This window comes from Lycium ferocissimum, chromosome 4 (assembly GCF_029784015.1).
Source record: "Lycium ferocissimum isolate CSIRO_LF1 chromosome 4, AGI_CSIRO_Lferr_CH_V1, whole genome shotgun sequence".
Classification (NCBI taxonomy): domain Eukaryota; kingdom Viridiplantae; phylum Streptophyta; class Magnoliopsida; order Solanales; family Solanaceae; genus Lycium; species Lycium ferocissimum.
The window spans coordinates 23210663-23234112 of record NC_081345.1 but is presented as its reverse complement, the minus strand read 5'-3'; the positions used below and the strand labels follow the sequence as shown (position 1 = coordinate 23234112).

At 35.4% G+C, this 23450-nt stretch overlaps 1 protein-coding gene and 1 pseudogene across 1 annotated transcript; both read right to left on the bottom strand.

Annotated features, from left to right (window-relative positions):
- Positions 1-2871: 2871 nt before the first annotated feature.
- Positions 2872-11776, bottom strand: LOC132053839 (terpene synthase 9-like; annotated as a pseudogene).
- Positions 11777-16161: 4385 nt separating this feature from the next.
- LOC132051861 (sesquiterpene synthase 12-like) lies at positions 16162-17057 on the bottom strand. The gene is made up of 2 exons (XM_059443114.1): positions 16811-17057; positions 16162-16573 (listed from the first exon to the last, which is right to left on the bottom strand). The coding sequence occupies exons 1-2, from the start codon at positions 17018-17020 to the stop codon at positions 16448-16450; spliced, it is 336 nt and encodes a 111-aa protein (XP_059299097.1). The 5' UTR covers positions 17021-17057; the 3' UTR covers positions 16162-16447.
- Positions 17058-23450: the final 6393 nt, after the last annotated feature.

Genomic DNA, 23450 nt, shown 5'->3' with positions numbered 1-23450 from the left:
GTGCAAAGCCACCGTTTGGGGTTAAAACCGTCACTGTCCCTATATTATTCAATGGAATAATTTATGAATCGAGAAACTAAGATATTCCCTGTTCATTTTTCTCTTTACTTTCCTTCACGTGGTATCTCTTTATTCTTCTCTAATTAATCTTCGACTACAACTCCATATTTTATGTTAGGATGGAAGTATGAGTTTGAAAGTTTTTGGACGGTGACCATTGTGTACATTCTTGTCCATTCATATTTGATGCAACAATCAAAATTCAAGATCCGACTCCTTTCCATTTCTCTTCTCTCCATTTTTCCCAAGTTCTTACTTGGATGAGAGACTTGTGTCATAGTTAACAAATAATCGTTGAGATTCAATTAACCAAACTAAGGTTTTGATCATAGTTAGAATAATAAAACCTTAGTTTGGTTAATTAAATCTTAACCATTATTTGTTAACTATGACACATTCTCTCATTCAAGTAAGAACTTAGGAAAAATGAAGAGAAGAGAAAAAGAGAGGAGTCGGATCCCAAAATTCAATAGGGTATGTGATTAGTTTATAAGAATGCTTTCTTACACGTGGCTGCACTGTTTTGGCATTGGAAGTAGAGGTTGTTGAATAGACTACCACTGTGATTGATTTACAAATCCTTAAGTTCTAGCAATAGTGAAAGTCAATTTATCCATTTATTTTCAGTAATTGGCATTTCATTAGTTTAATGGATAAATCAAAATTTTATGCATGCATATTTTTCTTAACATACTAGTTCGGCCACTTTAGTGACTAACAAACTATATGAACATTAGTACATGCATAATGTTAACATGAATATAATGCATGTGTAAATATTAGACATTCTAGTTTAGCCATTTTGGTGACTAACAAACTAGATGCAACTTTATACACATACACTAACTATTACTTAATGTAAATAACACTTTTCATGATATCACATATAAGAATTAAATCACAGCTAATGCATCATGAGGGATTAAATGCGTGTAAGTACAAAATATATACATTCCAGAATCTTTTATAATGAAACATCGATCACTTAATGGGCTAAAACCTTATCACCTTAACTGTAGGCTTAACAACAAAACTTAAAAGCAACCAAACACCTTTAGCAGATTTGAAAATTATACGTGTTGTATAAAATTAGAATTTGAATGTGTCTTAGCGGCTGAAAAAAGATATACCTAATATCCTTAAAAGGATTTTGATTAAATCTGAGACTAAAACAAATATGTTGCCAAGCCATATCGATTTAGACCTAATTTAGTTTCTTATACATACAGAAAGCAATACTTCAATGATTGCCTGTTATATCTTTTATATAATAATTTTGTATTCCTTCCGTAATTAAATAAATGAATTCAATCTTAAGTGCAAATCAATAGAAACAACAAAAGCTTGTAGGCCCTTTTGAACGGATTTAGCTCCCCTCCAGTACCCCATCCCTCCATTTCAGCTAGTCCTACCCTAAAACCGTTACGCGTGTCATCATGGGAAATAAATGGTCTAGATCTCTTTAGTTAACCTAAGTAATTTAACTCTGGTCAGATCTTCTCTTTCCCTCTCTCCTCTCCACAGCCAATAAGAATTCCTTCTCTTTCCGCTCAAATCTCTCAAACGTAGAGAACGATCAATGTAAACGCAATTCGATCGTGAAAATCAAATATTGCTCCATTGTGAAGTCTCAAATTAGCAGCCACGCGAATTATGTTCTCTTTTCAAATCTATGTTCTAAATTGAAAAATCTTTAGATAATAAAGCAAACCCAGTTTAAAAAATATGGATATATTGTTGAGAACTCCAAATAAGCTTGAACTTGTGTACAGACTAGATTGATTTGCAGCTAAAATTTAATGTTATTTTAGCTCTGTTTTCCCAAATATGTATCGACAGTGAAGAGGACCCTCAATTTTTCCTTACCAATTGACTCTCCAAGAAAGCAACTTGAACAACTAATTCTACCAGCACTTTAATTTTTTATCTTCTCTAGAAAGCCGCAATTTTTTGTTATGGCAAAGTGTTGGATTACGTGCAAGGCAAACAGAGGAATGAGTTCTAGTATTGACGAGGAAGTACGGGTTTTTGAATAAGGAGAGAGGGAAAGAGAAGATCTAACCGGAGTTAAATTACTTGGGTTAACTAAAGAGATCTGGATCATTTATTTTTTATGGGGACACGTGTAAAATTTTTAGGATGGAATTGGATGAAATGGAGGGATGAGGTACTGGAAGGGAGCCCAAACCCTTTTGAACAAGAATTCATTACCGGCGCCGTAACGTGATTTTTGAAAGCAATACAGTAAATCACTATTATACATTCAATGCAATAATGTCTTTCGTCTACGAAGATTATTGGTTCAAATAATGGAAAAGATGTAGAGGGTTTTCGTGGTCACCCTAATGGGTGGAGGGAGGACGGTTTATAGAGAGATTGAGGAACTTAATCCGTACGTCCATCAAGTGATATCGATCTTTAATCGGACGACATATATTTTTCATTAAATATTAGTTATGGGCTTTACATTAATTGGGCCACATATTAAAATTAATAAAATTCTAACACGTCAAAGTTAAGGCTATTGAAATACGCTATGATTTTTTCTAGATTCGTCAGAGGATCTTCTTCGTAGCAATCTGCTTAAAGAGAAGGGGAAGCTGCAATGTAGCTATTTATTTTGTTTTTCTTTTAATTGTTTTTAGTCTTTTACCCCATGTAATATATTTGTATTGCACGTGCTCAGAAACTAGTGGTATAAATAAACACCCCATAAATTATCAACCGCACTCAAATAGAAAGATCCCAATTTGTATGCCTTATTTTGCTCTAAATTAATACTTGACCAAAGGTGCATCCGCATCATTATCTTCATGTCTTGACAGATTCAACCAGTAACAAGTTGATCATGTTTTTAAGTTTGCCTTTAGAGTTTGTGTATCCATCTTCCTTTTTATACATAGTGTCCATCACACGTGTGAAATTTAAAACTCAGTTCAAGGACAAACATTGGTACTTCAGTTGGACGGAGGAGTTCTTTGTTTATGTCCTTCCATCCATAGATGATTTCTTCGTGATGCTTAGCGTATGCCTCTTGCTTTGAAGCTCCATACTCTTTCATGTAGCATTCAATAGTTGAAGCTACATGTCCTCTTTCTTGTTCGTCCTACATGAAACAGATTGCAATATCCTTAGTACAACACCTTACAATATATATATATATATATATAACAAATATGGATTAGTTAATTTATACCTGTACGAAGTTGCTACATGGATTAGGCCAAAAAAGCTAGCATTTTAATCTGTAATGTATTTGGAAGGTCTATTTTACTATTTTACCTTCTAAATTCTCTATCTTTTGAGGGAAAATATTTGAGATATAGCTGTTATACTTAATTCATGTCCAACAATGTCATCCATTTCTCTGTTAATTACTGACGCAACACGAACTATCAAAGGCTCATTTATCATATATTCAAAAGTCTCTCTGCTGATAAATTCCTCCATGCCCATTAAGGAAGTTGTTGCGGCCGTCATATAGCCACAACTTACAAGTGCATTCTTCATATGCTCCTCACATTTCGGGGTAAGCCAGCGTCCAACCATTGGGCTTCTTTAAAATAGGCTCTCACCAACTTCTTCATCTACAAAATAATTAGAAGTAAATTAGATAGTACGTATTGTCTTCTCCTGGAATGAGAGCTTTTAATTTTCTTTTCACAAAAAATTCGTGTCTTTCAATTCAACTAACTGATTTACGAGGGTTATAAGTATCACGACCTAATTTTCCTGAGTCGTGCAGGCACTTACCTTCCCACCTCAGTAAGCGAACCCTCAACCCAAAACATGAATAAGTACACAAAGAATAAAATTAAGCAACGGAATAGAATAAATACGTAAGTCTCACAATATATATATATAGGTAGTAGAAAAGTGCGGAATAATAACAACACCCCCCCCCCCCCACCACCCTAGGGTCTAGTCTGAATAATGTAAGAGCATCTAAGAGAAATAATACAATCTGGGATACTAATACATAAGTGTCTATGTCTCCGAATAAAATAGACATAAGATAGGAAAGTCTTCAAGGCAAATGGACGGCCATGCTCACCCCGGAAACTCGAGAATGAGTATCGAAGTGACTATCGCCTACGCGTCACAAAAGTGGATCCAACTCGATACTCGCATTCATAAAAGAACGCAAAGAAGTGTGTCAAGACAAACAACTAAGATCGGTAGGCATCATTGGACGACTAAGCATAGCTAGCACAACTCAGATGATAACGCAGATAAGCAAATAAACCAACAAGTATAAGACAATGTAATCAATTCCAAGTATCCGTCATCGCCTATGTAAAGCATCTAATCCCAAATATGCCAAGTCCGAATATATCCAATCCAATCCAATCCAACATCACAATACAATCACCAAGCATCTCAATTAAGTCATAATGCAATGCAATGCAATGCAATAATGGTATGAATGCAATGCAATGCCACGCAAATGCGGTGTACACATGTACTTGATGTGCCAGAAAATTATGGCACATCCAAGGCCTTTTTACTAGAAGTTTTACTTGTTTTTAAGCAAGTTAGTGGCAATTTAATGTGTTTTTAGTGTTTTTCAGGTAATGGAGCAATTTTGGGATGAAAACTGTTGAAGTGCAGAGTTTGGCCTTGATGATAAAATATTGGCTGCATTCTCAAATACAGGCCGTATTCCTTGGGCGTATTTAAAGATAAGCAAAACCAGAAAGTCATGCTGAGAAGATGGTGAAATACGAACAACTTTTACGGACCGTATTCCACTTTACGGTCCGTATTTCAAAGCGTATTTAGCATTTAGACACTTGGCAGAAAGTTGAAGTTTTACAAGTTGAAAGACGATCAAGCAGAATACGGACCGTAAATCAAAATACGGTCCGTAATCCCTGATGTTGCAGCAGCCTAAATGTTGAAGCAAAACCAAGGCGTAAACCAGTTTACGGTCCGTAATGTGAAATACGGACCGTATTTTGTGTCGTCGGGGACCAAAGTGTAATTCTATAACTTTTACATTTCAAAACCTATAAATAGTACAATGTAGGGTTTTATTTCGTACCAGTTATTATTCTCTTAACTTTTGGCTTAGAGCAATTAAATACTCTCTTTACTTTGGAGATTCAAAACATCAATTCAAGTATTTTCAATTCCTCTTTCCATCCAAAGTAAGCAATTATGAATTCTTCAATTTCTTGTTTCTTGTTCTTTGTCATGAGTAGCTAAATTCCCTTACTAGGGTTGTGAACCCAATGATGGGTGTTTTGTGATTGGGTTTGTTATTGATATACACATAATGGATTATTGGGGTTTATTTATTCTTCATTCTTCATTCATAATTAATGGTTGCAAACATTGATTAAAGCCATAAATCTTGATTTGTTTCAGAAAACAATTAGGGTTTGGTGAGAATAAATAGCAAGAACTCAAAGCTTTAAACTTATTTTAATAAATTCACTTAGGAATAAGAAGAATTTACTTGGCACAATTAACCATTCTTCAATATTCACTTTCTTATATTTGGGAAAATCATAGAAAGAAATAATCTTTATTTATTGAAAATAGAGAGATTCATAGAGGTTAAGTGCATTCATGTAATGATCCATTAGAAGTATATCAAGATCAATACCCATGATCATACACCTTATCAAAAGGGGACACAGCCTTGGTTTCTTTTACCATAAATTACAATCCAAAGCAATTAGTTAGCTATTAGTCATAAACAACCAACCTTTACAAAAAATCATCGGATTAAGACATTATACCTAAATTAAGCATTCTACGAATTTAGTAACCTTTTCACACCATATTCCCTGTGAGATTCGACCCTAACCTTGTTAGGTTACTATATTTGACATCGTCCGCCTTACGCTAATTAAAGGTGTAATTTGAGCGTATCAGTACTCCGAACGGAAATATCAACGTCTCGGTAGCACAACCCAACATGATTCGCGAAGTCTAAATGCCACCCATCTCGATTTTTGCCCAACCGTACGGGGCACGAGACCTTGATCTTTTGCCCATTGTGGGTTCTCACCGGCACCACCCACGGGGACGCGCGAGTCCATGCACTAACAACGATTTGAACTAACATCGATATCGGCCATGCAACAACGATTTCGAAATTGATCACTGAGCATCGGCCATCTCACGTCACTCCAAGTGCGCAGTTTTATCAAGTATCAATTTCACTCAATCAACGATTCCGGATGAACATCGATACACCGGCCATCTCACGTCACTCAAGTAAAGCGAGGCCGCCCTCATCAAGTGTTTCATCAAATATCATCAATATCTCGATAGCATATCATGAAAATAGAGTGAAAGGCGTGCAATGCATGAATCACATCAATAATCATGCTCAATAGCACAAGTACCAACAACAAAAGTCAACCATATCCGAATCACAAATACCATCAATGGGTATAATATAACCGAATCATAAGTACCAACAATGGGTGCCAAGAATATAACCGAATCACAAGTACCAACAAAGTGGGACTCAACAAAATATCCAAGTACAAATACCAACAATAGGTATGCCAACTATATCATAACAAGATGATAAAATGTATCCAATATCTACCAACGACTCACCGCATCAAGCACAATAGAACAATCAAATCCACATAATCTGGGCGGCTATAGCCCCAACACACAATGTGGCCCAACCTAAGGCAATATCCAACCCGACTTCATACCCGAAGGTTCACATGCTGTCACCCACAATATAATCTAAAATATTTGCTTCGCTATACGAAGTCTCACCCAAGGTAAGCCATAACCTACCTGGATGGCCGAACCGCAGCACCAACAACTCACTCATTTGCCTTGCCTTTCCGCTAAACCTCAAAAATAAAGTAGTCTAAGCATAATCGAATTCTATATTATAAATCATGAAGAATGATACTAATATTGCTATTATTCAAATTAGGTCAATTTTAGCCCTAGAAATTGGGGAAACGGGCCCACATGGGTAAAACGGAAAATTCGAAAGCAAAATATCAAATTAAGCACTAGGTGATCATAACCCAACCACTAATTGCTGATTTAACTCAAGGATTAGCCTAATTTTTTATTTCAAGCAAAACCCCCAATTTGGGTATAAACCCTAAGTCTTTGATTCCGAAATTCAACACTAGAAATGGAAGATATATGATTAATAAACTTAGATTCGTCAAAATCTAACATAAACATCATCAATTTCCTCATACATGAGCCTAAGGAAAAATTTATCAAAACCTTCTTTCAACTTCCATCACTAAGGGATTATTAAAGGGAAGGGGGAAATCTAGGATGATTGTGATTAAGGAAGAGTAAAGGAATAGGCAATATTTACCTGCAAGAATGCCTCCAAAATATCTCCAAGAACTGTTCCCCAAATCTCTAATTTCGAAATGGGAAATAATGAGGGTCTAAGGGCTTATTTAAATCACACTTAATGAAAACACTGCCCGTCACCGCCACGGCGGTAACTAACCGCTACGAGCGGTGCCACTAAGGCCCCATAGGGCCGCCACATAACGGGCGGCCAACAATTCACGGCCGCCCCGCTCAACGCACCTCAACCGAAGAAAGGCCCGGGACGGCACTGGTGCCGCCGGGACGGCACTGGTGCCGCCATATCAGTGCAGGTACAAGAATCCCTCCAATTTTTCTAAGTCTCAATCGAAATCCCAAGCCATTCCCGAGGCCATCTGCTCACAAACCACATACACAGACCCACACAAAAATATGCTACGAACGCGCTTGTGGCCTCGACATTTCCAACGGAGATCTCGTTGACCGGGTCAACCCCCGATGCCTTAGTTCCAATTTTCTATCCAATTCCCAAAATGCATCCAACTGCATTAGGAACCAAACCAAATATACACACAAGTCATAAGCAAACATCCGGACCTCTCGAAATCGACAGATTTTTGAAAAAGGTCCGTTTACCTAGAAGTCAACTTCGGGTCAAAATGCGCTAGTCAATGCTTGGAAAAGGCAAAAATGTGAAAAGATTATAACGACCAAACGGGTCGTTACAAAAGGTTGAGGAATATTACCTCATATTTTTGCATAGTAGACATGGTCCGATTTACCTTCTTTCGCTAACACATGTTCCATTTCACTATAAACATCTAGAAGGGCTTGATAAGCAGGTCTCAGATATGCCGGTACTGAATTAATAGCACTAATGTCCCATCTAAAACTCAGAAATTTATCAAAATCACAAGTTGATTTTTACGTCTTGTATATATAAGCAGTTCAGAGTGAATAACTTAAATGGTGCCCCAACTATAGCAAATTATTTGCTAAATCACTTATGTTTATTGTATATCAACAAAGTGATCACTCAAGTTAGACTAGTTTACCCTCAAAGTCAATGTAGCCAAAAGCTAAAGGGATAGTTACATAAAAGTCTCCTTAGGTTTGACTTCATATAACACTTACTTCCTTTAATTTGTAGTTTATGATATTATGCATGACTCTCTTATCATAAACCACAAAGGAATTCGTAAGTGAAGCCAAATTTGAGGGGAAGTTTAAGTAATTATCCCTTCAGCTTTTTTGACTATAATAACTTTGTGTATAAACTAGTCTAACTTGATTGATTTTATTGATGTAATAAATAGTAATGACATTAGTATCTAATTTGCTAAAATTGGATGGCCATATAAGTTATTCGCTCATATGATTCTGAGTAACAACAGGAAGACATGAATTTTCACATTGATCAATGGGGGAAGGATTGTAGGAACATTACTATATGTAGCTTAATTTACCTCTCGATCGCATTGGCGAAACGTACAAGTTCGTCAAGGATTCCATAAGCATCATATGTATCATCAATAATGGAGGTCATCTTGATTACTTTTGTCATCATTTTTCTTGCACAACTATACTGAGGCTCAAAATACACTCCTAATATCCAAAAGTAACATTCAGCCAGTCTATCTCTTACATATGGATATTTGTTTGCAAAATCCAAGTCTTTCCACCATCTACATCATAAGAACACGGTTTATTGCATTTCAATTTTATTTCATCAACCCAAAAGTATCATATTCAAAACATAGACCAAATAATAGACTACCTTGTAAGCTCGCTAAGCTCTCTCTAGTGAAGCTATTGCAGTGCGTTAAAATCCATTTTTGGGAATTTTAAAAGCAAATCGTCATGTGCATCATTGTTTTCTTGCATGGATATGTATTTCGTTGATCCTACCCTTGGTACAGTCTTACGAATAGGTTGCCTTAAGGCTTCTGTAACTTGAACCCTAAGAGATTTATTGTCCAAGTTGGGGACCATGGATTCGAGATGAGTGGTGGTAAAGGTAAGAGCTTCTTCAAGAATCTCCTCCCCGCGCACCCTAAGATATGCTGTTTCATACAGACTTAATAATCGTCGGACATCATCTGATGAGTTATGACTTTTTATAGTTTTGATGATTTGACAAGCATGCCAAAAACCAAGTCCTTGATCAGGTCCCCTGAAGACTGTACATCACATGAAAGCTGTAAAGCTGTGTGCACTGTTCTGTCAGGCAGTACCACAACAAAGATAGCTGTATGCATACTAAATGCTAAAGACCAGTGTAACGTCTCTTTTCAGGTCACATGCATCTCACATGATCCTCACATGTTCTCATTTGAGTTCCTATTTAAACAACATGTTGGCATTATTTAACCTACCACCTAAAAAACTTAATGTCCAGATCTTTACAAGTGCAGCTCTTTGTGCTTTCAAGATAAGACAAGTTCAAGGACTAGATCTCAACAACAGAAGATGTTTTGAGTCCTAGAGTTGTCTAGTCTTTATCCTTATGATCTCTACATTGTAAACCTACACTTCTTCAAGAAGGGTTTTGTAGGTATTATGTTTTTATCAAACTTTTGCTGTAAACACTTGGCTAGAGTTAGTCATAGTGGTATTAAGGTTTAGCTAGAGTTAGTTGAATCAGTTTGGTGCTTGACTAGAGTTAGTCAAGAAGGTACTTGCAATAGAGTTATTGTAAGTGGAGGGATTAGTAGTCTAATTCCTACGTTCCAAAAGTTTGTAATCTGAAATATTGCTCAGTTTAGTGAAGTTGGAAATCCTACTGAGGTAGGTCGTGGTTTTTAATCCCTTGAGCAAGGAGTTTTCCATGTACATATTTGGCCTTAGTTACTTTATGTATTTATTTGTGAAAACAGTTCAGGGACCAGGTCCTTTAAACTGGTCTGATGGATTCATCGGTTCTATCAATTGGTATCAGAGCAGGTGCTTTCTAAAAGGGTAATATCTTTTGGGGTGCTGCTAATGGCAAAAATAAATATCATTGGGCTTCTTGAGAAAATCTTTGTTTTCCAAAGAATGAATGCGAGCCATTGTGATTAGAAGTATGGAAGATAATAGCAATACCTTTACTTTGAAAAGATGGTGGCAATTCAGAATCAAAAAGTCTGTATGGGCTGATTTCTTAATTGCTAAATATTGTCTTAGAGTGCATCATGTTGGTTAGAAGTGGTGCACTGGTAATTCTCAAGCTTGGAAGCATCTTCTGTGGGCTAGAGGCAAGTGTGAAAATCAAATTACTTGGGAGATCAATGATGGAGAGTGTAGTTTTTGGTGGGATAACTGGACTGAGATAGGACCTCTTGCTCAACTTTGTCCAAATTTCATCACAAGAAACACTGCTGAGAAGAAGGTCAGAGATTTTATGATTAACAACACTTGAGATGTTCAGAAATTGTACAACACTTTGCCTGGTGTTGACACCGAATTTTCACCTCATAAAATGCGTATTCTAATTTTTAAATTTCCTAAGTCCAAGACGGAGTAAAGATGCCTTTCAAAATTTCAAAAATTTAAAAATCCCGAGAAAATTGCAAAAATTGACGTTCAATTATTATTCTGAGAAAATTAACAATTATAAAAAATTACGAGTTATTTATTCTCATAAATGTAAGTCAGAAAAGAAATGCGTATCCTGCTCCGTCTAAATTCGGGAAATTAAACAATTGAAACAACATACGAATTACGGTTCATTTTTTACCGCATTTTTCACATCCTTAAAATTATCCAGAACTATATCAATATTAGGCTCGTTTTGAAACTAATATTCTAAATTTGCGAGTTTTAAATTTTTTATTAGCCTAAAATAACTATTTTATTTCGTTATATATGTGTTTATATTACTTAGTTGTTATTTAATTTGAATTAAGAGGGGGGTTTGAATTAATTCTTTTTAAAACTTAAGGGGTGTATGTTTAAAAAAAAAAGGGGGGGGGGGGAATGAAAAGTTTTTAAAACAAAATTTCACCCCCCCCCCCCCCCCCCCATTTTCCGAGATCCCTAGCCCGACCCTTCCTCTCTATTTTCTGGCGACAAAGGTGATAGGGTTTTCGATCTTCATCGAGCCATTTTCATGGCCATTTCACGGTTAATTATTCGGGGGTTTTGTTCCTCTCTCTGTCTTAAGGCTATTATCAGTATTAGTTTTGTGTTTTACTTGTATTTTGTGCTTAATCAAGTCCCTAGTTGGGATGATACCCCAAAATTCCCCGTGTCATGGGAGCCATGGACAGAAGCCTTCGAGCTTGCTGTTTTCTTGAGCACCATGACACTAAATGGGGGTTTTTTAAGGGGAAACTCTCATTGGATTCGGGTAAAAGAAACCTAGGGTAATTACCTGTCCAAATTGAGTACGATTTTTGGGTTTTGTATCTATTTTAGTACGTTTTGTTTTGGATTTTTACCTGTTATTCATTATTACCATTAATTCGCCATTTTTGTTTGTTTTATATGTGACTAGGCGTACTATTCAGTGACTTCCCTAGAATTTACACATTCTGAATTAAGGTTTAGTACAAATGGGTTGGATTTTTGTTTGTATTGTGAGGTGTACATCTCCTGATTGGATAATGGTACTATTTGTACAATTTTGCAAAAATCCCTTATCCTATTTTCGTGAATTTTGATTTTTTGAGGAATTGGGGGGGGGGGGGGGGGGGGGATTTCTATTTTGGGGAGACGGACCTTACCCTTTCTACCCTTGAAACCTTGGAATTTTCCTATATATAGAAAGTATTGTTATCATTCTAGGGTAGATTTTTGATATCCTAAAAAAGCAAAAAAAAAAAAAAAAAAAAAAAACATACTAAGCCTATGATCCTATATACTACAACATACAATAGAAAAATACTAAAATACACTATTCTATAACCTATACTACTTGAAATACAAAACTATTTTTCTCTGAAAATTTGAAGAAAGGCATTAAGGACTTAGTTGGTGTTGAAGCTTGGATTTCAATCCCTCTTTTGATCTTTAGGTTGCCCCAAATAAAGGTAAATCCTACTCACCCTCTTTTCCTATTTTTAGTTTTGATTATGCTGTGTTTAGACTTGTTTACTATTTGAAATGGCATGAATGTTTGGTCCAATGCTTAGTATTGTTATTTCGGTGTTCGCTCTAAAATTTGGAAGTTACTCCTAGGGTTTATTTCAGTTTGCTAAACTCTATTTTAAGTTGTCTTATGTATTGAAATCTGTTTATTGGAGATTGGACTATGTTTGGTATTTCTTCTATGTTGTTAACTATTAGAGGGCTTATTTATGTTACAAGAATAGTGTTAGGCATTTGGGGGGGGGGGGGGGGGGGGGTTGTTAGTGGACATTGGTGTTTAAAGAGGGTTTGAAATAAGGAGGAAAGTCTGTTTTAGCTCATAGGTTACTGTTATACTGATTAATTTGAGAATCTGAGGTTTTATCTACAACCTCTGTTTTAGCTCATAGGTTACTGTTATACTGATTAATTTGAGGATCTGAGGCTTTATCTTCAACCTTGCTTGTTTTGGCTATTTTTAGATTCTGAAGATTTTAGTCCTTGAGGCTACTTTAGCTCATTTGAGTTTATTAATTTTGAATGCCATGATTCTTAGCAAGGTATATGTTGTTGAGGGTCTGCCTCATAGTTGGTTGTCAATGACTTTGTCTAAAACTATTTTTTGAAAGCTTAAAAGTGAGACTGTGTCCTTGTGTCCATTGTTGATAGCTGAAATCTAGGCTAATGAGGTGCACCAAATTGAAAATTGAGATGTGTTGCTTGTTTTTTTTAAAAAAAAAAAAATTAGACTAAAGAGATTATCTGAATCTCTGCAGACCTGTTTCATTTGTGTTTGAGCCTGTTTCTATCCTTTAAAGACTGAATTCTGTTCAAAAGATTGCAAGAAATAGCTTTTCAAAAGACCTACCAATCTGTAGACCCTTTTAAACTTGAATCTCGATTTTTCTACACATAATCGAACAATTTGTTAAGGTTACAAAAGGGATTTTTGTGTTCTTGTGTCTGCCTTGCCTCACCTACATATATTTCATCCCCTTTTGAATCCTGCTTAAGCCTTAAAAGGAAGTTTGAAATTAAGTCTAGCAAATATTCAAGTCCTTCTGTCTTTCTTTTCCTGTGTCTGATCCTGCAACTTGCATATCTGGTTCCTTATACACGGTTTGCCCATATTGCTCATAAATATATCATTGTGTGACCTAGGATAAGTAACATGAACCTTTCTTGATCACTTTGTGGATACTGAAGCCATCTTTTCTTTGTGCATTTGTCTTTAGTTGTATGCTTGACATAGATAGCCATGTGTTCATTACTTGCATTGTTGGACCATACTAAGTTTCATAGAGTAGTTTGTAACCAGATTATCCTTTAAGATTTTAATTTAAACTTACAGGACTTGTAACACTTAATGTAGTGCTAAAACTGAAATCATGCTTAGGTGATCTTGTGTGTACCTAACTTGCTTGTAATATTAGCACTTGACCTTGTTGGTTTGTTTGAAACTAAGTCTTGTCTAGTGAATCATCTCCACTGCACCTAAGACAACACCATGAACTCTTCTTTTACGTGTCTCGGCTTTTGAATTCTTGAAATCTGTCACCCCTCCCACCTGAAGTTTCTTTCACCACCGATTTCTTATGACTTACGGTATTTGTTTGTCTTGCCTCGTATTGGTTATTTGTTTATTCATGTTGGTTTGCTACTTGTGACTGGCATTTTACATTTGGAATTGTTTAAAGACTAGTTGGTCCTTTCTACTCAATATGATCACTTAAATAAACTAGGTGTGGGAATCTAAATAAAGACTAAAGCTGTTGCTTGCTTCTTTTTGTGACTCATTGCTTGTGAAATCTAAGATTGCTTCATATGTGTCCTCCTCCCCTGTTGGCCTTAAAAACTGAACCATACTAGGACTTGAAAGTTGGTTTAAGATCAAACTCTCCCTTCAGAATTATGCCTAAGTATTGGAGTTTGTGACAATTGCTATGGTTTGAATCACGCATTCGGCTATTATCATTACTTTAAACCGAGGTTGATCCAAATTTACTTGTTTGAAGTCACTAGGAACACATTTCAAAGTTTGAGGGACTGAAAATGATAAATGAATAGACTAAAAAAAACCTATAACTTAAAAGAAACTTGGTAAGGGTGCTGTAAGTTTAAAAAAGTATGAAGATGCTTTTCCTGTTTGTTGATTAGCTTGGTTGTTCCTTGATCCTACCTTTTTGACAAACTTATCTGAGATTGTCACTGAGTTGAAAGCCATCATTTTGAAACCTTGCAAATGTTTTTCTATGGAACTGCTTATATACTGAAATGGCTTTTGATATTGATTAAGAACGTTGGGATCAAATGCTGGAGCTTAAACTAGAATTCAAGGACTTAGGGAGCATTTAGGGACCTGTGCTTTGAATCTGATTGGTATCTAGATTTGTTTAAACTAAAACTGACACAGAAATGACTTTCAACATTAAGAACTTCCCCTTGTGACCCCTGGTGAGTAGTGAATGGGTTCAGAAAGGTCTTAGCATACGGGTTTTGGTTTTTTGATTGGCTTAAAACTAAAACCTTGACTAGATCATTCATTACCTGTCTATTTTAACTGTTTATCTCCTAAAAAGAACTAGAAATTAAAATCTTGAATATGATGATTATGGCATCTGCCTTGTCTTGTATCATTCCCGTGTCTGTACTGCTTCCCCTGGTTGTCTCATTTGTTGTTGTTGCTTGCTTAGCCATCTTGAAGTTGTCATGCTCCCTTGTTCATGCCATTACTGTCTTCTGAGTTATGACATTTGATATGCTTTGCATTGCACTCGCCTTGGCATTACTTAAAAAAAACTCGCTTAATTTTCTTCTTTTGTTGTCTCGTTAAATGATTAATGTGACACCATGTTCTGTGTTCTGCCTAGTCTTAGAATTGGTTTGTTTTGCCCTATTTAGTAGTTAAAACATGAAGTTGAAAATCGTATGATTACTGGTAGGTTTAAAGGGTTTAGAGTGATTTAAGTAAGTTGTTTGAGGGTTAATATCAGTCAAATATCTATTTGTATATTGAGGTATACAGAGGGTATGCCCTTTCATGGGTTTTGCGCTCTATTTCCATGAGTATACCAGTGGTATATCATGTATACCATGACGACACTTAGAAAAAATTGAAAGAAACGGGCCTTGGGCACTACGTGATGTTTCGCGGGCCTGTTGCTTTTAGGCCCTTCTTATTTGAGATAGCTGTTGTTTGCGATTCATTGTATATTGGGTTGGGCCTAATGAAATGTTGTAAATTCATTTTTTGGCTATGTAATAGTTGTAGGCTTTAATTTTATAAATTTCATCTACCTTATCCTTATCCTGGAAGTAGAGAAAAATAAGCTCTATAAATTTCATCTACATTAATTATCTTATACTCACCCTACAACACGCCCCACTAACCCCATAGCCCCCATCCCCACCACCCCCACACTCCTAACCTCCCGTGTCAACCCCAATAGTGTTTGCCTAGATCATATATTTGCTTTTGAGACAGTATTTTTTGCTAATTACCAAATGCCGAAAAATATGAAAAAACCCAACTTAGTAAATATTTTCCTTCGTACCAAACTTACTCATAGTTAACTTTGAAAATTTTAACGGATGTTTTCGTAGACTCGAAACTTAACAGAGGCACCTTTTTTGTCTGACTGAGAATTTTTTTGAAGGATTTTAGTTTGTTAAATGAAATACTACAAGAATGTTAGTATTAACCTTTAGGTGAAAGTTGAAAGCATGAACGTAATAGATATAACCACGAAAGTAAACATTGAAAAAACAGGACTAAATAGTACAACTTCATGTTATGTTTTATTGAAAAGAAACATGAGTAAAAAGACAATCCAACTGCTGATCTCTTTTTCCTGATAAAGTAGAGGCAACTTGCTCTCAGAAGGTGCATCATATTTTGACAGATTCAACAAACAACAAGTTAATCATGTCTTTAAGTTTGCCTTTGGCGTTTGTGTATCCATCTTTCTCTTGGTACAGAGTGTATATCACACGTGCGAGATTCAAAGCTCTTTCGAGGACAAACATTGGTACTTCAGTAGGACGGAGGAATTCTCTATTTATCTTTCCATGCATTCGTGACTTCTTTCTGAAACTCAATGTATGCCTCTTGCTTTGAAACTCCACTCTCTTTCATGTAGCTTTCAATTATTGAAGCTACATGTCCTCTTTGTTGTTCCTCCTACATCAAATATATACATTTCAATATCTTCAATATAGTTACACATTTAAACATTTTCATCTTTCATATTCCAAGACTAGTTGAAGCAAATCCAATTCATATATTTCTTTTCCTTCTGTATACATATGTCTATTTTATTATTTTGTGCCAATGAACCTTCAAAATATTAAGTGAGATTACTCTATATCTACTTCCGGAAAAATAAAATAGTAACTGAGATACTGTTGTTGTACTTACTTCATGTCCAACAATATCATCCATTAGTCTGCTAATTACTGCTGAAGCTCGAACGATTAAAGGTTCATTTATCATCCATTCAAAAGTCTCTCTGCTTATAAATTCCTCCATACCAACTAAGGAAGTTGTTGAAAGCATCATATAGGCACAACTTACAAGTGCATTTTTCATATTCTCTTCACATGTTGGAATATATTGACGTCCAACCATTGGGCTTCCTTAAAAAAGACTCTCACCAACTTTTTCATCTAGAAAAGAAGCAAAACAAGTAAACTAGATATAAATAAGGAAAAATCTTCTTTTGTAATGAGGACGTTTTATCAGAAAATTAGTTATCATTTCTTCAAACTAAAACGTATTTATTATAATTATATCATTTTATAAAATACTAAAAATTAAAACCCCTTACGCCCCGAGGCACGGGGCTTACGCCTCACTGAGGCAGACGTAAAACGCCCCGCCTTACGCCCTCGCCTTTTAAAACACTGGTTGTGACTCACCGTAATAATAGTGAAATAGAAATACAAAGGTAACATTTTTATTTGAATCCAAGCAACTTAGCCTTGTCTTGCTCACATTATTATAGCATCAAGACAGAACATTCTAAAAGCCGATCTTCCAGTGAATTACTGTTGGAATACGACTCTGGCACAACTGGTAAGTTAAAGTAACTTACAGAAATGCACATTGCAAATTGACAAGACAACTTAAAAGGTCTAAAATAACCTGTGTATTTGCATCAGACTACTAAGTCTGGGAAAACGTGTGTATAAAAATCAATACACTGTAAACATAAACATATCTCAATGACTCCTTGTCTTATTTGGCACAAAAAATAGAACAATTGTTGAATGAGGTTTCCATCTCAAAATGAATTCTATGTTCCACACTCAGCACAATTTTCTGCCAACTCCTCACATATTGAAGTGCAATTCATAGACCTGCACATATATAAATCCTACCACACAGCATTTGGTGTTTCAAGATCTGGCCATCAAGTTAATGAAATCCCCCCATCTACCACAAAACTACTCCTACAGCATATTCTTAGGAATTAATAGTTGACTTAAAAAGTAGAGGAGAACCTTCTATTCGAGAAGTGGTAGCTTCCCGCCTCCCTCGGCTAACAAGAGCACACAAAGTATTGGTAAGCATAACCTTTCGCACATTAACAAACGTATGATCATGTTTGTTAATGTAATGTAGAGTTTAATTCAACCAATCATTCTAGCGAGAAGGCGGCATGTCTCTAATGAAAATAGCAACTTTCCCGCTATCACACTATGAAGTTCAGAAGTGCCACCTTTTTTTCAGCTGGCGTTTCCCAGTAAGCTATACGACTTGGCAGAAAGACATGAATGTCCACTTGTCTGCTCAGTTTGGGCTGTTTCCATCTTTCTTTTGTTATGAGACATCTGATGCCAAGTATTTTGTAAAGTTCATTTGTTAAGGTTGAAATTTTTATAATCTTAAAGCACATAGGTCAATTTAGCATAACGTGGAATATAGAACACAACCATTTGGTGTTTTAACTAAACATATCGAACCCAAAGAGTCGAAAATTTACCTCTAATAGTCAAAGTATTTTCCTGCTTTCTCCGCTCGAGCAAATTTGAGTTCCAAGAGCCTGTAAGAAGAAGAAAAGCCCATCGGAGCTGAGGAATGAAATCCACCAAAAGAGAAAAAAAAAAAAAGGCAAGAAGTTAAATAATGGATTGAGGGAGCACCTTTTTTTCCTGTGAGAGAAATAGCTTTTTTCTCAGATGAGTACCTGCACAATCTAAAAGTGAAAGGTAAAGCAATTCTAAAGTGAAAGAAGGAGCTACTGTTGGGAATAAATCATAATACACGTGTGATGGACAGAATGATAAATTTGGAACAAGTCCCGCCATTTATCTCAAGCCATAGCCACCACATTCAACACATAGAGTGGCTCAGCAAAAATGAGGACAGATCAAATCCGAAAACTTCACTGTCAAATACATATGGTGAAAATTATTAATAAAACACCAAGAAATATGAAAAGAGAACAGGGAATCCTTTTGAATTTATTGATAAGACGCTTTAGTTAAACGGAGAATTCACCCAAGAAAGAATTATTTTTAAAGCAAAACTGTTCATTGGAATCAACATTTTGCCGAATAAATTCACCTAAGCTACTTCAAGAAATATCAACTCCAATTCATTTTTATATTTAAAAAGAAAACATTAGATAAGTGACAAACTATTCAGTTCAATCGAAATGTTCATCAAAGATAACAAAAATTAACTAAAAGCAAAAGACAAACCCCATTCAAGAATATTGTGGAGATGTAAGTAAAATTCGGTGAATGTGAGGAAGAAAAATACCCATGACCAAATCACGGAAAAGATACAGACATGCATACTGAAAATCCAACCAAAAACTACCCAAAATTCAAGATGCGGCAAACTCTATTCTGAAACACATACATGGCCGAGAAAACAAAGGTAAGTCAAAGAAGGTGTCCAATCCTCTGCTTTTCAGTAGTGAGAAATCGAGAAGTCACCAAAGAAATTCAAAAGCAATAGTACCAAAGACAGTGATAGAAGAAAGACGAAGAAGCAAACCCAACAGCAGAGATCTAAGCAAACAAAGTAAAAGAAGTTAAGGAAGCAAGAGGAAAAAATTAATGGAAGAAAAGCATACCTTTTTCTTCTATCTAAGAAAACAAGACCAGACCGAAAAATAAAAATGCTTTATAGGAAATCCTGCACAATTGCCTAAATAAAATATTAATCCCTAAAACATAAGAGCAATGGGCATATGAAGAACCAAATTCGAAATTCCCTTTTTATATATTTTTGGAATAGGTGACTTTGCTCTCTGGTCTCCTCCAATCATGCCTCTGTCTCGGTTGATTTTGTTTTCTCGGACATCTCTTTAAGTTTTTTGCACAATGAATTAACTTGAAATGCAAAAGTTAGTGTTGCTCAATAATCATCTACTTAAACTGAAAGTGTAGAGATGTCCTCAGTTTACATTTGGCAAGTGCTTTCAAGAAAGAATCATTCTCTGCTTTCGATCATTTGCTATTGCATGTATCTGCTGCGTTGTTTCAAAATACGGCTACCATTCTGCAGCACAACAAAGACAGACGTTCACATGTGAGTTGCATAGCATCTTAAACCTGCTCATTTGTTATATGAATTGGACCCTACTTCCTGCCAATATATAAGAAGAAAAGAGTACCCACATACATATTCTTTCAGTTGAGTCAAAATTGAAGTCTTGTCTGTTCTGTTCTATTCATCTCTCAGTTTAGCTGTGGTGAAACTACTCAATCCTCCTACCTTTCTAGCTTGTGAAAGGAAATTGTTTGATATAGAAAAATAAAAAAATGGAACTTCAAAGTGACCTCTTGAGCAATAGAATCCTGTTACTTAAATGTCCAGGACTTAGTTTGTGCATGGTTTTTGTTTGTATGATTTGATATCAGCCTGCGTCAAGGCACGACCGACTTCAAAGATATTTCACAAATTTCATTTCTTAAGCTATGAAATTAAGTTCTTTATGTTCTATTTCAACCCTCAAAACTGAAATTTGAACAAACTCAAAATCATCATGCACTGGTATATATCAGTATAACTTAAAGATTGTCCAATAAGCAGTCAGATTTACCAGCAGCTCGAAGATCCATCCAAGCATCAACATCCACAAGAAACTTCTGACCAAGCTTCCTTTCTTCTTGATTCACTCCATGGCTATCTCTGTTTGGTATGTCCATGTGACCTGTCACTAAATGCTCTTAAATATTGCAAAATGAAGCAGGTCATGTAATCAATTATGTCCTAGTAACTTCGTTCTAAGGCAAATTTCAACAACTTTGACTTGACATCTGATAAGATAATGGTCCTTGTTTCTAACTGAAACCCAAAAACCAGCTCATGAGATGATGATTGCCCTAAAGCATATAACAATCAAATAATCCATATCCCTACCGATGTGGGAATTCAAACATTAGAACTTGAAACTAATGAAGGAAGCATATTCAGCAAATCTCTCATTTTGGGATCTAAATTATAAGTCTTTAATGTCTCTAGTTGTTCAAGCAATGAAAGAAGTTATTTTTCTATATGCACTGCACAAGCATACAACATAAAACTTACTATCTATTCTACAGCTCTTCCTCGGAACATTAATGTATCATCAATGAACTAAACTGTATGTTTCTAAATCAGCCAATTCTTGAAACAGAAGAGTAATCCCTTGGTTCCCAAATATGCAACATTTTCGAGCCCAAACATATGCTCTCTCATTCAGAACATATAACTTGTTGTAATATTTTACTTCACAAGAACCTTCAATATGATTACATCATAATACACGGCGAAGGAAATGATAGTGAATATTTTCCCCTCTCTACATGGTCACCTTTTACCTTGCTTATCCTATTTTCACTAAAATAGAAACTCTATACGCAGAAGACAGCACTAACATGGTGTTGTAAACTTTGCAACCAAACCAGAAGTATGGCGCTTTCAAAATATGTAGGAACATTTTGCACTGTGTATCATTTAACTTTTGTTTTACTTTTTAAATTTTCTGAAAGAGCTATTTAGGAGGATTTATACCTAAAATGAGACAAAAGTGTGAACGAAGAAACAATAAATGAAAGGAAAGTAGAAGAAAGAGGAAAAAGTAGAAACTGATATAATATAAAGATTCAAGAAACAAACAAGACAAATTCATTTATATTCAAATTTAAAAAAACATGACTGGAAATTAATCATAAAATGCCATTTCCAAAGAATAAACAATGAAATTATATCCACTAACAGACATTAGCAGATATGGTATACCAACCTTCAAGTAAACGTTGTTTCACCTGGTGCTTCACAAGATGTTTAATTCGTAATGACTTCCCGACCTAAAATGGCATAAATCATACAAAAGTATCAGTTTATCTAAACATCGCCTACTTAAGGCTACATATAATAAATACATAATAAAACCCAATAAAGGGAATTTATTTAAAAGTTATAGGAGCATATGATTAAAATACAATGTTAAACTCGTTACCTACACTACAACAGCGTAGCGACGATTTCCAAGGCTGATAGGTTTTTCCGATAAGAAGCATCTTCTGCTGCTCCTCGCCTGTATCTCTCGTCTTTCCAAATGCTTTGCTTTCACCTTGGAGTAAGGGCAAATGCCTGAATTAAAAAAAAAAAAAAAAAAAAGAGCAAATTTGGAAAACCTATGTCAAAAACACTGGTGAAGAAACACTTTTTTCATATTTGCCCTTGTTAAGTATTATGTGATCAAATCTCAATGCCTATTTAATTAGGAGTAGTTTAGTCAATTTATATTTTTTTTTTCTTGAAGTGACTAGTTTCTTAAGGGGTGTGCAAATGATTAAGTGAACTCTTTTTTTGATCCGGAGGGAGTACAACACAAAATTAGAGCAAACATCTTAGCTTCCATGTTTATTCTGAAGAAATAGTTAACACATGCAGCGGAAAAACAGGATGGAAACAGATGCATTGTTGGAAAACAGAGGAATTATGCGCTTAGCCGGTTTACTTTAACTCAAAGATCCAAAAGAAGAAAGATGCATTTAGAAAATATATGAAAATTAGCATATAGGAGTAGCATATCCAATCAGGAAAAAGTAATAAGCAAAAATATAACAGTCAAAAAAGAAAAAGATCAAAAGAAACCGATTTGAGACCTCTAATCCACTATTAACCAGAACATGCGAAACAAAAAACTCTACGGGCCCATTAGCAGTCATTCCAGATTTTTTTTCCCTATTTTTACAAAAATTATTATTATTTTCCTATTTTTTTTAAATCCAGATTTTATTTTATTTTTAAAATGCTGATTTTTTTTAAAAAATATTCAGTTTTTCTATAAAAAATATTATTTTTGAATTTTCATGTAAGTGCCATTATAACATTACTTATGCCATGTGGACAATTTTAAAAAAAAAAAATCAGCTTTACTTGCCTTTTGGAGAGTGAGTTCACACATTTAGTTAGGTGTTTTGTAAATCAGATTTAGATAATTTTTTCTCAATCTTATGATAGTTTAAGTATGAAATTTTAAAAAAAAAAATAGTTAAAATGTATTTTTGACCCTTATCTCATTTTTTTATGATAAAGTTTTGAGATAAAAACGAATGAGTTGTAACTTGAACTAGAAATACCAAAAGTGCCCTCCTATTTTTAATAATGATTTCCTTTCAGTTGTTGGTTAGCAAAATATCATCATCATTATATGAAACTAGTATAAGTATCCGCGCGATGTGCGGTCAGTCGATACCAAAAGAAGCTAATCACAATAAATTAGCACTCATATCTAAGATAGCTCTTGGCGCACATTAGAGTGCTTCTAACGTGCACCGCCGGCCGGAATGGGGAGAGGGAGACCACGAAAGGATTCAAATAAACCACAGACCGAAGAGAATAGGTTTGCTGAGGCTATTGCCATCGGGAAATCCTTGTACCATTCCCCAAAAGGAGGGTTATTCCACGAGGGGACCATGAATAAGATTCAGATCTCAGCGGGTTCTGAACCAGCAGCTATGAAATTAGCGGAACACGCCACGCCCATGGCTAATTCAGTAACACTACAACAAGAGCGGGGTGCGAACTTGGGAAAATCGGCGTTAACCAG

Bases quoted from the DNA above. Each gene is read 5' to 3' on its own strand.
- LOC132051861 (XM_059443114.1), bottom strand. From the start codon at position 17,020: ATGGTTGGACGTCAATATATTCCAACATGTGAAGAGAATATGAAAAAT. The intron at 16,574-16,810 runs GTAAGTACAACA...TATTTGATGTAG, and splicing joins ATGATATTGTTGGACATGAA to GAGGAACAACAAAGAGGACA.